Source organism: Brienomyrus brachyistius, chromosome 3 (genome assembly GCF_023856365.1).
Source record: "Brienomyrus brachyistius isolate T26 chromosome 3, BBRACH_0.4, whole genome shotgun sequence".
NCBI lineage: Eukaryota > Metazoa > Chordata > Actinopteri > Osteoglossiformes > Mormyridae > Brienomyrus > Brienomyrus brachyistius.
In genome coordinates, this window is record NC_064535.1 from 18075335 (window position 1) to 18090514 (window position 15180).

The window sequence follows — 15180 nt, forward strand, 5'->3', positions numbered from 1 at the left end:
TCATCTACCTCATGTGGATTCCCCTCATTTACCAGCTGTTTCTTGTTGCTATCATTAGTCCAATGTATTTAAGTCTGAATTTGGTATGTTTTCCACAGTCCAGTCATTATCGTCCGCCCTTATCATGGTGTGTCGTGTTCCTTGTTGTTTTATAATTAAAATCCTTTGTTCACCCAATTTCCCAGCTCCTGGGCTGCTTCCCCACTCCACACCCGAGCAGTCAGGACAATTACCTACAAGACAAATGCTTGCATGTAACTTATGAAACTACAGAAATGTCTGTGTAAACACAAAGAACTGTGAACTAATACAAACGTAAGGCAAATTCAGTGAGAAAATCCTTTCACCAGATTCACGTTTGTTTTTCATTTGATATCTAACATAATGCACATAACATAAGTCACTGATTCACTTCCAGGACACGGTCAGAATGAAGACGTTCATGGGGATTCATGGTCTGTAGAGTTTGCATGTAATACACATAGTGTAAAAACTCCATTTACAAAATCGGACATAGACGTCGTTTTCTCCCTAAGCGAGTGTCCAGATCAACCAGTTGAGTGAGGAAATTCCTGTTGGGGTAAATAGCTCTTTTCATGATGACTACTTCAGTGGCCTTTAGGAGAGTTAGATGATGATACAGCATGAGGTAAGCGAGAACCAGTGTAGCTGATCGACTAATTCCCATGATGCAGTGCACCAACACCTTGCCTGTAGAGAAAAAAATTGAGTGAACATAGAAGATGGACCATTTGTAGTGACAGACGGGGGCTGAAACTTGCTATTGGTAGCAAAGCAAATCATCCTCCATGCTGATATTTAAACTAGGATTAGTAAACAGAAGGAGCATGTTTGTCATATAATGCATTCACTGATGAGATGGGCCACCTTCCACTGAGCAGGTGAAACACTCAAACCACATTTCACTGCATTACCCACAGCATTCCAAGAGCAGCAGATGGCAGTGCTTACTGTCTTTTTTCCGTAAAGCTTTATGGATAAACTGGGCTGCAGGTCTGAAGTAAACACTCAAGTCAAAGTGGGGGGTGTCTTCAGCAGGAACCCCCCAGTACTTTATGGAGCTGCCATAGTACTGCTGCTGCCCTATGCTGCCCTGCTTGGAGTGGGCGGCATTCAGCACGTGAGTGATGCCCATTTCCTGCAAGATGCCCCTGTTCTGTGCTGTGGCCCTAAGACAAGACAAAGAGCAGTTTGCTTCAGGGGGTCACATGATAAATACGCCGTTGCACACAAAAGAAATGACAGCAAGGCAGATAGAATTTACAAGCTTGTAGTGTACGTATTAAAGAACTGCTGTTTCTTAAATGTTTTAACAGAGTCATCTTTGGACATTGTTTCTATCACACTATTTAACAGATCCTTAATGCAATCACTGCATGAGAATTTTATCTTGTAAAAACATCAACATACAAGGTTGACTACTTACACATTGCCTATAAGCAGGTTTGGCCAAACTTCATCCGCTGGTGTTAGATCAAGTACGCAGGTGTCCAGAATGTTTTCCAGCTCTTTGACAGAGCAACGTGAACACTGGGTGTTTTTGGTGGAAGTCATAAGCGAATAAAGCTGTAATAAAGAGGCAGACAAAATAAGTAAATGCAGCGTTCTTTTGTCAAAACAACCCCTTCTTCTTCCCCACAGACGGCCAGGATCCATGTGAACAGGTGCAGTAGTAACACTGCTGGCTGGCTCCCTGATTTAGCACACGGTCCATGGTGTTCCCTTCCGCCCCGAAAGCCTGCCTGAAATAGAATAAAGCTATATACTAACTCCTGCCATGAACAATATTTTTGCAGGGGAAATATCATCCAATGAATGTCACCAACATCACTAAAGGAAACAAATCAGGCCAATATTCGTGTATGAGGCCACCTCTACTGCCGCCTTATAACAGTATGTAAACAATGGCATATCAAACAATCACCTCCGTTGAACAAGTGCCTTTGATTCTCGTGCCAGTTACACAGGAGCTCCACATGGTCACAGAAGCCCTTGGCTCTCGGCCACTGGGCCACATGCTTAGGGGTCCACTGGCATACTCCCCCGCGAGGGTCTGCCACCTCCTCCTGCAGGAAAGGAGACTCGCAAAGAAGGGGGACAATGTTGAACCACCGAAGGTGACATGCTGGTACGTCATTACCGTGTTTCTGAAGGGGACATTTACCTAGGATTCCTCAAAGGTCTGACTCACCCTGCTCAACTTTTTTTTGCCCAAATGTGAGTGTGAACAGGACTTTCAGTTTTTTCTGCTCCCATTTAGCCAGACAGTGCAGCCTCCCACTCTCAGCAAACCCCTCTGCTGTAGCACAGGACCTCATTTAGACATGTTAGTCACATGCCTGTATTTATTTTCGCTGCCCCAGTGATTCAAACTGCAGGCTGTCTTAATCTGTAAGAGATCTTTGAAGGTTTTCAAGAGGCAGGAAGAATTTTTGCTCCTCTACTGCCACCAAATGGGCTTTGGTCGAATGACAGGTTATCCAGCAGCAATAGACAAAAGAACTTCAAAATTAGATAAAGCTTATAGCCCCCTCCACAAATATTGTCACCCCTTGTAAAAATTTGAAAAAAGGGTTAGAAAAAAATCCACCTTTTGGTGAAGTAGCTTCATTCCACACTGAAAAAATGAAAAAAATCCAACCTTTCATTGAAATAAATTTAATCAAAGAAAATGAAATCCGACATCAAGAAACACAAAAACACATCCACCACAATTATTGGCACCCCTGGAAATTATAGTGAAAACAACATAACTGAAGCATATTTCCCATGTAAATTGTACATCTTTGAGTTGATTGTAGTGAGTAGGAACGTTAATGCTGTAATCCATGACATCTCCAGAACCACCATCCATCGCCACCATGCTAACAGATTATTTGGAAGGTATGCCAGAAAGAAGCCCTTTCTGTTAGTTAACCACAAATGTAAGCCTGGAGTTTGCAAAACGCTACTCCATCTTTGAATGGAATCACGTTCTATGTTATGATGAAATTATATTTAAAAAATGTTATAGGAGAAGACTCATGGCACCCATGAGAGTTCTTCTCCCCTCAGGATACAGACTGCTGTATAGCTTCCCTTGGAGTGCGAGATGAAGGTGAACAAAGAGGACTGCACCTTTAAATCTGTGCTGAAGGCTGACCCTACCAAGGAATGTACAGCATGGTGAAATAGTGTAACCATGCTCTCACACAAGAAACAAGCACCTGCTCTTCACTTCTGTACTTCATATGTTTGCTGCTCTACTTGCCTTTATTGACTATTAAATCATTTCAAAATATGCATTACATAATTTTAACAAGTATTATTCCTTTATTCAATGGATATTAGTTTGATCACTGTGTGGTGTACCCAAGTCATGATATCACTTTACTGTTCCAAAAGCAGAAGGGGAGTTCTGCTCGAGTACTAACAGGACGTTTCATGGAGATCCTGGGGCCAGAATCACAAAACGGGAATTAGGCTAGATAACTTGTCACTTTTGTGGTACCTCAGTTTAAATGGACTTTATCTTTGTTCACTTACATTTAACCCAAACTACCTTAAAGCTGACTGGTTATCTTGTTAGCCCAAAAATCTAGTTTTGTGATACAAGCCCCTGGTGAGGGAGGATTCCTATGTCAGCAAACACCCCAGCTGACAGAGGCCATCAGCAAAACTTTAGCCAACGTTGTGAAGGTCGTCTCAAAGTTGTCAGAGAACTTTCTAACATTGTTAGAACTTTGAATCCATGACCTTAGAGACATAAAGCCACAGTGCTGCTGGCTGCTGTAATCATGCATTTTAGTTGCGTCTATATTATTAGTCTTAGTTGTAGTAGTGAGATAAAATTTTTGGGAACATCAGTAAAATTGGGCACTTTCAATGTTTCTAAGTCTTAATTGTAACATTCAATAAACATTCCCAGAATTAAAAATTGTGAGTTGGATTACAGTTCAATACCGTAATCAGGCACTAGGAGGCTGCTTTGTCGCAGAGACAATAAGGCCAAGGTTGGCCAAACTTCATACTGTATAGCGCTAAATAACAGCCTTAAGAAAAAAACAGAGGACTCCTAGCACTGGAGCATGAGATTATGCCGTGATAAACGTAGTGACACAGCAAAGTGGGGTGGGGGGTCCTTTCACTAATAACACACATAGAAAACATTTGCATAAGTAATACACATACCCAATCATATGATCCATCCAAAAACCCAACAATATTCTTGAAACCAAGACACTGAGGTGAGACAGAGACCCTGCAAAACCCTCTTTCCAGCACTGGGGTGCAGCAGAGTGCCAAAGTTTTATCTGGCAAACCCAAGTACCTTAGAGTGACCCAGTGAGCAAGTGCGGGAACACAGTGTGATAGCGGGAGGAGTGGCGCCACCGCTAGTCCTGGCTGCATGGAGCCACGCCTGTGCAGCATCTCCGCGAGTGTGCAGGCTGCCTGGCCAGGAGACCACAGGCTCAGCACCGGTGAGTGGCCAATGCATGCTTCACTCAGGCTCCCAATGCATGCTTCAGTAAGGCTCCCAATGCATGCTTCAGTAAGGCTCCTCTCATTTTATGCACAAGCTTAGCTGGCAGCATATGGTTCATAATTTTTGCACAAAAGCTTAATTAATAAGCATCCTTATAAAAATTAAAAATCATTCAAATGAAATAATGGACAGCTCTGAGGTGATTATGTTCTGTTCACGAGGCTTTTTACTGAACTGAGACAGAATTTGTTAAAAATTTTATGTGGTGACAGAATGGGTTTTTAAAAATATCCAGCTAGCCTTTGCACACTGCTCTGTTTTATGCAATGTGTGTCTCATAGTTTTCAGGCCACTTTCCTAACAATGCACCGTGCCTGTGCACAGTAATTCATTGTGCTCATTAGTGTAAGGTGTACTTCACAGTGATTATGCCGCTGATATATAAAAGTATAACTTAACTTCAGAGTAGAGAACAAAGACAAACACCTCTGTACACTTCTCTGCTTTCATTCTACAGCTGCACAGCAGTCAGGAAGATTGGTTTTTGCCTCCCTGTTCCCAGTGCTATCAGCTGTCAGATTGCTTTACTTTACAAAGAGCACAAACTGTCAGCCTAGAGATTCTCATAATCGGTAAATCCAGATGAAAAACAGGACCTCTTGACAGAGAAGACCTTTAACTGATTTTTATGTGCACAACCAAACATATGAATGGAAAAGGTCTCAATATGAACATGTCATGGAGCATTGCGTATTTAAATGTAAATTCACACAAATGTCACCATGTCGCCTCTGCATTGTGCAGAAGCCTAATGATCATGGTACTTGATGCGGTCAGTGTTGCTCACAGTTTGCTCACAGTGCGTGGCAGTGTGCAGTGTATAGCTGTGCTCAGGGAGTGTGGCAGTGTGCAGCATGTCACTGTGCTCTGGAGTGTGGCAGTATGTAGCATGTCACTGTGCTCAGGGATCGTGGCAGTGTGCAGTGTACCATTGTGCTCAGGAAGTGTAGCAATGTACAGTGTGTCACTGTACTCGGGGACTATGGCAGTGTGTTGCTGTGCTTGGGGAGCTTGGCAGTGTGAAGTGTAATATTGTGCTCAGGAAGTGTGTGCAGTATGTCATTGTACTTCGGGACCAACACAGTGTGTGGCTGTGCTCAGGGAATTTGGCAGTGTGCACTGTGTTACAGTGCTGAGGGAGCACGGCACTGTGCAGTGTGTTGCTGAGCTCAGAGATCATGGCAATGTGCAACATGTCACTGTGCTCAGGGAGCGTGGCTTGTGCGCATTATGTCACTGTGCTCAGGGAGCATGGCAGTGTGCATCATGTCACTGTGCTCAGGGAGCGTGGCTTGTGCATATTATGTCACTGTACTCAGGGAGCATGGCAGTGTACATCATGTTACTGAACTCAGGAAGTGTGGCAGTGTGTAGCTGTGCTCTGGGAGTGTGGGAATGTGCAGTATGTAACTGTGCTCAGGGAGTGCAGTATGTCGCTCACTTTGACACCCCCACAAATGCAAGTCCACACAGGAGGACTATTTAAACGTGTTTTAAGCATTATGCCAATGACAATAGTGACCATGATGGGCGCTTATTAGATATGAAGACGTTTCAAGTTTTATTGTGAAATTACAGTGAAATTCTTATGCTACAGTTGTAGGAGAAACAGCAGTGCAATACAAGACAAGATGACGTGATGCAATATGAGGATGAGTAAAATAAATGATAAATATCTGTAATACAGCTACAAATTAAAACAGCAAAGTGGAACATTAACATTGGCAATATAATGAAATGGAGGGATAGATGTAGGTCATTGGTTAGCAACCTGAAACTGAATGTGTTTATACAGACATCTTTGTGTGGAAAAGTTGTAGAGACTGGATGCCCTATTTAGAGGCATCTCTGACCACCTGACAATAATCGATTAGATCAGTGCACAAATGGATTAATGTCTAAATCGCCTTCTGTCACAGTGAAGAGAGGCCATTTCCTTCTAATGGCACTTCACCATGGCGGCATAAGAGACACTTCCATTGTGGCAGGAGAGCTTGGGTGATGGCATCACCCAGTGATCACACTGTATGTTCTGCACCAGTGATATTGTGCTAGCTTACTCTAGATCCAGTAAAGACCTCAGACAGAATGAAATACTGTGAATGAGCATTGATTTTCTCCAGGTCAGTGGAATGGTACCACAGCTCACTGGGGTCGTCTCTTAGTCAGGCACAGAACAACACAAATGGTGTACAGCTGCTCGTTAACAGTGAGGCAGCCAACGAGGTGACTGATTATCATGGGTGTGACAGATGCAATGTGCCACTTAGGAAGTGACTGTCATCCATGAAACTGCTGCTGAGAGCGCCAAACTTTTGTGATGTCATCACAAAAATTGAGTAGGAAAGAGAGAAGCCAGTCTTTATTGTTAACAAACATGTAAAGATTTGGTAGAACGCAGGGCTGGTTGGAGACGGGGTCATCTGGATTTTTTTGTTTCATTTACTTGTCTTCCCTTTTCCCTGTTTTTCTATATAAATGATACAGGAATGTATCATAACAGAACTATGTAAAAAAAACCTTGGGATGACTGTGAAAGATGCTATATAAAAATAAATTGAATTGAATAGAATAGATGCTTGTGAAGCTGTAACAGTCCCCTGAGCTCCATCCTGATGACTGCAGGACAGAAGTACTTGGTCACTTCACTGAAATGAGAGGCATTTCCGTGCAGAGCTTCTGCTCCTTGGGCCCCTGATTCTCCAACACTGGCCCCATGAAAGACAGAATCTACAGCTTTCGTGCTCTTAGCTTTTCTTTGGCATTTCCTACTATCTTGCTGACATACTGGAACAGCCCTATCAAACACTGTTGTAAATTATATTCTGAGACGCTTATCACGGTGAGTTAAACAGTGTTTTATTTTGATTGTGCTGGGACCCTCCACCAGACAGATTGCCCAGTTTTATAGAGAGCTATGTCTTTTGGCATCTCCTTGGTATTTTTTGTGAGACAAACCATGCTGAGGTGACTCGCAGGGAGCATGTTTTGGGAGCCTTCTCTTTCTATACTTGCCGCATAGGGTGGGAGGGGTTAGATCTTTTGAAGTCCTGCTTCTAGCAGGCACCAATGGGACACTGATCCGTACCCCAGGTTGCTGCTGAGGACGTCAAATCTCGTCACTGCCACATATGCTTTTAAGGCCCAGTCAGCTTTAGTTTTTCAGTTTGCAATCTCCAAACGTATTCCTGCAGCATTTAGAAAACGCAGCTATCACCACAGCTACAAGGGGGCACAGCCCAGGGACCCTTGTTCTTGTGGTTCTTTATGTCATTGATGCAGAATGGAAACAAGAATTCACAGCAAGCCTCACTCTTGCCCTTGTATTCTGCTCATGTGTGATTGCGATCACTGACATTATCCCCTACTCTCTCCACTTGTTTTCCTGGGGGGGGGGGGGGGGGGGGGGGGGGGGACGAGCAACAGGCTCTAAAGGCACAGAGGGCCCCCCTAATTTCCTCCCAATGCATAGTGGTGTGGAGAACCCTGACAGCAGCTGTGTGATGCAGGGAGAATACTCACTCAGAAGGCGACAAACTCACCCTGTCCCATTACAACACTTTTGGCCAAGGATGTGACGTATTCTGTAAAGGCATTGCTTGGCGTTGCTGCCCTGCTCTACACCACAGCACACTGGTGACAGTGACAGAATTGCTTCCCCAAACATCACTTTAAGCTTGGCATCAGACAATCTCCCACTGGATGGTTTATTAAATGCAGTTAATGCTGCCACAGCTCAGATCCTGGCTAAGCTAATGGAATCACTAACGAATAAGTGTAAATCAGGTTTAATTACATTTTAAAATATGCAAGTAACTTACAATACAAATATAATTACCAAGGGGAAAATATATATTCTGTATTCAGGTTCAAGCTATTCACAGTAAATTATTCAAATTACAAAACCTGCTCTCAATTACTCAGGTGAGAACAAGATAACAAACATGCACATATTTGCAAGTAAATGGGACCCAGAATAGTCAATACTGTTCTGTAATCCAAATAGGCATATAGGGAGAGCAACTGGGACCATAGAGAGCACTGTGTTTACTCTAGACAGACCAGGGAGACCAGAACCACATCTACAAACTGTTTAAGCATGACTGAAGCCAAGAGGTGAATCAGGAAACCCGACTGCTTTGCACTACGTGTTTGTATAAATGACTTGGCGGCTTATCTTATACAATGTACTGAACATAAAAACCATCTTGCAAAAGCTAGAAAACCTTTCTACAGCAGAAGTTACAAGGACCTTTTTGTTGAAATTACAGACCAGTAAGAGTCAGCAGGTTACAAGGGGGAGATGTGGATATGAATCCGGCCCCAGTTACCCTCCATGTTCTTTGGGGGTCTTTAGGCCACTAGTTACCTGTGTCAGCAAGTGCGAAGGTGGCTTAAAATTAGTCCCCTTGTGACCATGTCAGTACACTGTGAGAGTCATCCGGGCTGTTCCCAGTCTGCTCCAGATTCACAGCAAGCTTGACTGGATCATTAAAGGTAGACGAATGAGTATATGATGAGCTGACAGCAGGTAACACTATCTTGACCAACCCCATCTAACAGTCACGTACCCCCACCATCCCACAGCCAGTATTGACACACGTCACCTTCCACAACATGCAAATTACTCGTCTAAAAATACACCAAACCAAAGCCTAATGGCATGCATAATAGGCATGACAATTATTCCTACAGCATGCAAGGGGAGCTGCAGACAGCAACGAGAGCACGTTCACAGGTGTTTAGGAAGGCAGGGTGGCCTTTGCAGCGACGTGCAGGAAAATAGAAAAGCCTAGCAAGAATCCCTCACTTACCCGCAGCTGTCTGCACAGAGGATAGGACCTGGCGCTGCTCTGAGGGTGCACGTCACCCTAGAGATAATGTCAATCTAATCCTCTGCATTACATACAAGTGCTCAGTCCTCAGATAGGGAGACACAGATACACGATGGTCACAGAGACAGTGTGTGTTATAGGCAGGCACTGATGGAGAGGCTGACCCTCATAGCAGCCTCAACTGCGAGCAACAAACACTTATGCAGTTGATGCACTGATGCAGTTGACAAACGCTGATGATTGTTTGTGTTTCTGGTTCCTCCAGGGTGTGTCACTGGGGAGGAGGTGATTGCTACCCTCTGCTCTGGACTCCTGACTGATTTCATGCACACTGGTTACTGCGTGACCTTAAAGCATCTGTGTTTATCAGCGGAACGAATGCAGCTTGCAAGAGAAATAGGTCTGTATAGAGAATGGGGACTTCAGTAGCTCCCCATTGTCACGCCCCGCTTGTCTGCTCCTCCCATCTGCCACGCCCCCTCATCTACCTTGTGTGAAATCCCCATGTTACCAGCTAGTTCTCATTGTTGTTGATCAGTGATCCCCCGGACCTTGCTCCCGTGCCCTCTGCTCCAATCCCTGAGGAAGTCCCTATTTCCCTGGTTCCTGCTCCCATGCCCCCGACCATCGCTCCTTGCGGTCACCTGCAGCCCCTGTGGCTCCTGCCTTCCACCGGCCGGGGTTCCCTTTGGCTCCTCATTTCCCCCCGCCCTTCACCTCCCTGCCCCCTGCCTTTGTGTCCCCTGCGTTTGCTCTGTGCCTTTATTCCCTCCTGGTCCCTTTGCTCACCCTCTTGTCATTGCTCCTTCTGTTGGTTTGTCCCCTGCTGTTGTTCCTCCGTTGTCCCCCTCCTTGGGTTCTGTATTTCCGTTTCTGGTGCCCCTGTGTGTATCGGCGTTCCCTGTGGTGTGTCAGTTGATATTCTAGTTGTTGCCCTTGTGCCTGTTTTGTGTGTCGGTCCTGTTCCCTGTGCTTTGTTGATGCTTTGCTTTTGTTTTCTTAGGTTCCGTCGTGTCTTCACTCCCCTTAGACATGCCCGGAGTGTCCGCCTTTCGGGAGGGGTCCTGTCTTTTGCTTTGCTTTGTGTTTCGTGTTGTTTCTGAAATAAATCCCTAGTCTACCTGATTCCTTGTCTCTGGATCCTGCTTCCCCGCTCCGAAGTCAGGACGCCCAGGCTTGAATGCTGGAATGTAATCACATATTTTTGAATTTCATCCTTTACATCCTTTTCAGAATCTCAAAAAGTAGCCAAATAATGTGACTCACCTGATTCCAGTTTCTGTAAGAGAGTGTAATCTAGCCAGCCGGCGTGACCATAATGGGCTCCAGGATGGGCCTCCAGTGCCTATCTGTGTTCACTGGGCGAAGCAGCGGGGCCAACCAGTGTGACATGTGTTACTCAGAGCAGCCTTCATGACTAAAAACCAGCCTGTAAAGGACCTTGAGCATTTGCTGTATCTGAACAGATCACATGTTGCACTAGCGGCATGGTACCACAATAAGTAAACATATCCAACTCACCCTCTTAGGTCACCCCCCCCCCCGCCCCTTTGGTGCTGCCATTGGCTCCTGGCCTACTTCACGTCATGAGCACAGCTACCTAACAATAACAAACATAATAAAGGCCTTTCATGATTAAACCTGCATGTACAGTAGTTATGCCCAACAATGCAACCTGAAAATGACCTGGAAACTATGTAGTGAAAATTTCACCTGAAATAAAAAGAAGCATTAATTTATCCTGTATTATATCTGGATGGGAGGACAAGTGTCTGATGGGGAATGTGGACTGTATGATATTTGCACCAGCTGTGACAGGCACTGTGGTCGGAGGATCATGGATGCTTAATTTCCCCCCTGGGCTGATGTGCTGGACTCCTTGCTTACCACATGCAAAAGCCCTGTCCCTGTGTTACCTGGGGCAATAATAGCAGACATTAGAAAATGTATCAGCTCCAAAGAAGGGGGCCACGGATGCTGCTGTGAAAGATTTGCACATTAATCTGTGCCTATATTTGGCTCTCTGGCATAAATATCAGGGCTGTTTTTTTCCTCCAGTTTTGTTAAGGCTGCATGACTCACTGATGATAAACCATTGTTCTCAGAGCAGCACAGATATCTGGACCCTCTACATCTATCGGCTGCACTGTGATGACAAAATTCATTTCAGAGGCCTCTCTGACCCCCAATTAAGCTGTTTTTTCCTCCTTAGACTATCTGTCGTACATACTTTCAGGGGGTAAATTACCCATGAATTAAGAATCATGTTTAAAGCATGTTTGTTCAGCATGCAGGCATGGATAAAGGTGAAAAGATGAAAGCCCTTCATTTCCCATTACTAAGCATAGTCCTTCTTGCCTGTCGTCATTTTTGATGGCCATTTGTTTTTAAGAACACTAGAAGGTTGTTCTAAAGACTACATTTTGGTTATAAACATCAAAATGTGAGCACGTGACACTAGCATGGGTGGGTTTTCACAGACTGTGCTCTGAGCTGGCAGAAATCTAGTTGCCAGATATAAAAATGGGAAGGAGCCAATGGCAGATAAGGCCATTACCAAGTCAGAAATATCTCCAAACTGGGCTGAATACGGAACACCACTCTCCCACTCACTCTCCCAGCATGTCTGCCCGTGTGGTGATTGATGTGCTTCTGCTTCTCCTCAGGTCTCAGCACCCAACCATGAATAGAAGTGTGATCATCCCGGAGGACCCCTGCCCGACGTCCCAGGGACTGACCATCTTCCTGATCGCCTCCTATTCCTTGGTGATGGTGCTGGGGTTGCTGGGCAATGTAGGGCTGATCTGCATCATTGCCCAGCAGAAAAAGAACACCAATGTGACCAGCATCCTCATTGCCAACCTCTCGGTCTCCGACATTCTAGTCTGTGCTTTCTGCCTGCCCTTCACTGTAGTGTACACCCTGATGGATCACTGGATCTTTGGGTCTGTTCTGTGCCGGTTGACACCCTTTGTCCAATGCATGTCGGTAACAGTCTCCATCCTATCCCTGGTGCTCATCGCCCTGGAGCGCCACCAGCTGATCATCAACCCCAGTGGCTGGAAACCCAGTGTGCCCCAGGCATACCTGGCAGTTGTGATCATCTGGATGCTTGCCTGCTTCACCTCCTTGCCATTCTTGGCCTTCCACCTGCTCACCAGCGAGCCCTATAAGCTGCAGCCTGAACCCCAGAATGAACCTGAGGAGGAGAAGGAGGTGTGCATGGAGAACTGGCCTTCGCAGCAGCACAAGTTGGCTTACACCACCTGGCTCCTGGTCTTCCAGTACTGCGGGCCACTGCTCTTTGTGCTGATTTGTTATCTGCGCATCTTCATGCGGCTGCGGCGCCGCCGGCACATGCTAGACCGCAGCTCCGAGGAGAACCGGCGCATGAGTCACAGCAAACGCATAAATATCATGCTGGCTGTCCTGGTCACTGCCTTCGCCATCTGCTGGCTGCCGCTCAATACCTTCAACGCAATAGCAGACTGGCACGACGATGCCATCGCGCACTGCCACCACAACCTGGTCTTCTCACTCTGCCACCTGATGGCCATGGCCTCCACCTGCGTAAACCCCGTCGTCTATGGTTTCCTCAACAGCAACTTCAGAAAGGAGGTGAAAGACGCCGTGCAGCACTGCCGCTGCTGGCCACCAGAGGACGATTACGAGCACTTTCCCCTTTCTACCATGCAGGTTGAGGTATCCAGAACATCGCTACGCCTCAGCTGCAGGAACAACTCAGTTTAAAGTATCACTTGCCCATTCATGGCACTACAAGTGACTGTGCAGAATCACTGGATGGTCTGGGCAGCGTTGAGTCTATGGACAAGCTGCTGACCGTTTATAAAATATAGTGCTTTTGGACTGATGGGGGCCAGTACACAAACTTTCTGGGGCATGTTACTTTAAAAAGACATTTAAAACAGTCCTTCGCCAATAAGTGGAGTGTTTATGTGCCCAGAGGAGAGCTGTATGTTACACAGCTACTGTTTAATAGAATGTTGCATGTGTGTTTTGGAGTGACAGCACGGCTGTTGGCATTTCAGCACCCCAGCTTATACTCATTAGGATGATATGTACAAAAAACCACTTTTCAGACATATGGAAATTAGAAAGTTAAAACCCACTAATTCAGTGAGGAATGTAGATATATTGTAATGATGTAATACACCTGACCCTTGTGTGGAGAAAAAAAATGTCTTGATTCCTAACAATTAATTATGCGTCTTATATCGAAGCAGACACTCAATCTACAGAAGACGCAAATTTAGTGAGAAAAAAAATCCTGCAAGCCAAGAAGGAAATTTGTTAACTGAAATGCACAGGACTTTGAAGATATTCCTTCTCCAAGAGGCAAAAACCACAGTTAAGGCTTTTGCATATGAGACCTCCCTCTGCTTGCCACTGCAAGCTTTTGTGCACTTTCTCCAGTGCATACACTTGGTCTCCAAGTAATATGAATGGCTCTTTTTAATCTGTCAGAAAGGTAGAGGTCCAAAATCTTTTGGTCTCTTGATGGTTGCCTGGGTAGGAAAATTAGAGTTTTAATGTGGCTGGATTTACGCTGAGGGGCAGTTGGTGCTGATAAAGGTAGGGCTTGGTGCAGCAAAAATGTCATCTGGAGCTGCAGTGTGATTAGCATAGCATACAGCGATCCTCAGCTTGGCCCCCCGGCTGGTACCCAATACTCAACATCCCCTGCAGCCTGAGGATGTATGGTGCCTTATAGCACCATAAAGAGGGGATAGCATCACAGTAATATAACAGCATTATAGAACCATAAGTATGGCATCAAATTAGACTCACCACAACTTGAATTTGAATTTATTTACCCAAATTTTGAATGTTTACCTGAAGTTGAATTAAAGAAACTGAAATTGGAATTTATTTCCTGAATTTCAGTTCATGTTGCTTTTGTAGTCACAAAAATTCAAGTTCTGGTTGTAAAATTCAGTTATTGAAAGTTCAAGTTGTAAGATTCAGGCTGAGAAAATCTGGGCTTACAAATTCAGCTTCAGAAAAACAGGGAAAACATCCAGGATATGTGGAAAGAGCAACTGAGCCTAGATCTGATCTGATCTGATCTGATCCGATCCGATCCTGGTTTATCACAAGACAGGTCACCAGTCATTTGAGTTGGGGTTCTCTACATCCACCACCTTATTAATGTGGTTAATCCCAAGATGTGGTTTGCAGTCAGTTTCGGCAAACCCTACAGACCATACAGAGGAAGGGCTGGGAAAGTGACCATTTGTCAATGATTATACACCGTAGCACCCAGTGCACAACAACAAAATGTGTCCTCTCCATTTCAACCATACATGACATTGTGGCATAATAGGGGGCGCCTAATTCAGCAGTACCTTGCCCAGGGAATCTCAGTGGTACTTATTGGTCGGGGATTTAAATCTGCAATCTTTTGATTGCAAATGCACGTCCCTAACCATTAGTTTCTCAAGTCACAAAGTGAGATCTGTTTATTTTTCTTGTTAACTGAAATATTTACAATGTGACAACCCATTTAAGATAAAAACATTTAAAGAGCTAGTCATGTAAATGCTATTACATCAGGTTATTAAGAACACGTGTAAACACTTTAATCAGGTTATCACATGTAAATGCAATTAATTCAGGGGCTGCTTCTTTTGAACGATCCACACCGTATTTAAAGGAGCCTTCGAAAAGGGACAGATTTTTCGCACTGCTGTAGCACATTTGGTCTTCAAATGCAGCCTTAGAAGAATGCAGCCATAAATTTGGACACGGCCATAATCTGCTAAAGAAAAAAACACTCTG

At 44.8% G+C, this 15180-nt stretch overlaps 2 protein-coding genes across 3 annotated transcripts; one reads left to right on the top strand and one right to left on the bottom strand.

Moving 5' to 3' along the window:
- Positions 1-338: 338 nt before the first annotated feature.
- LOC125739267 (dual specificity protein phosphatase 13-like) lies at positions 339-2173 on the bottom strand. Of its 2 annotated transcripts, none has more exons than XM_049009167.1 (4): positions 1946-2173; positions 1448-1587; positions 973-1190; positions 339-711 (listed from the first exon to the last, which is right to left on the bottom strand). In XM_049009167.1, the coding sequence occupies exons 1-4, from the start codon at positions 2156-2158 to the stop codon at positions 500-502; spliced, it is 783 nt and encodes a 260-aa protein (XP_048865124.1). In that variant the 5' UTR covers positions 2159-2173; the 3' UTR covers positions 339-499. The 2 variants fall into 2 exon arrangements, with proteins under 2 accessions (XP_048865124.1, XP_048865125.1); XM_049009168.1 differs by having other exon boundaries at positions 1448-1763; positions 1946-2089.
- Positions 2174-4376: 2203 nt separating this feature from the next.
- On the top strand, positions 4377-13131 carry npy4r (neuropeptide Y receptor Y4). The gene is made up of 3 exons (XM_049008620.1): positions 4377-4481; positions 9647-9781; positions 12048-13131. The coding sequence occupies exon 3, from the start codon at positions 12064-12066 to the stop codon at positions 13129-13131; it is 1068 nt and encodes a 355-aa protein (XP_048864577.1). The 5' UTR covers positions 4377-4481; positions 9647-9781; positions 12048-12063.
- The last annotated feature ends 2049 nt before the right edge of the window (positions 13132-15180 follow it).

Bases quoted from the DNA above. Each gene is read 5' to 3' on its own strand.
- LOC125739267 (XM_049009167.1), bottom strand. From the start codon at position 2,158: ATGACGTACCAGCATGTCACCTTCGGTGGTTCAACATTGTCCCCCTTC. The intron at 1,191-1,447 runs GTAAGTAGTCAA...GTCTTGTCTTAG, and splicing joins AACCTGCTTATAGGCAATGT to GGCCACAGCACAGAACAGGG. The intron at 712-972 runs GTAAGCACTGCC...TTTTCTCTACAG, and splicing joins AGCTTTACGGAAAAAAGACA to GCAAGGTGTTGGTGCACTGC.
- npy4r (XM_049008620.1), top strand. From the start codon at position 12,064: ATGAATAGAAGTGTGATCATCCCGGAGGACCCCTGCCCGACGTCCCAG.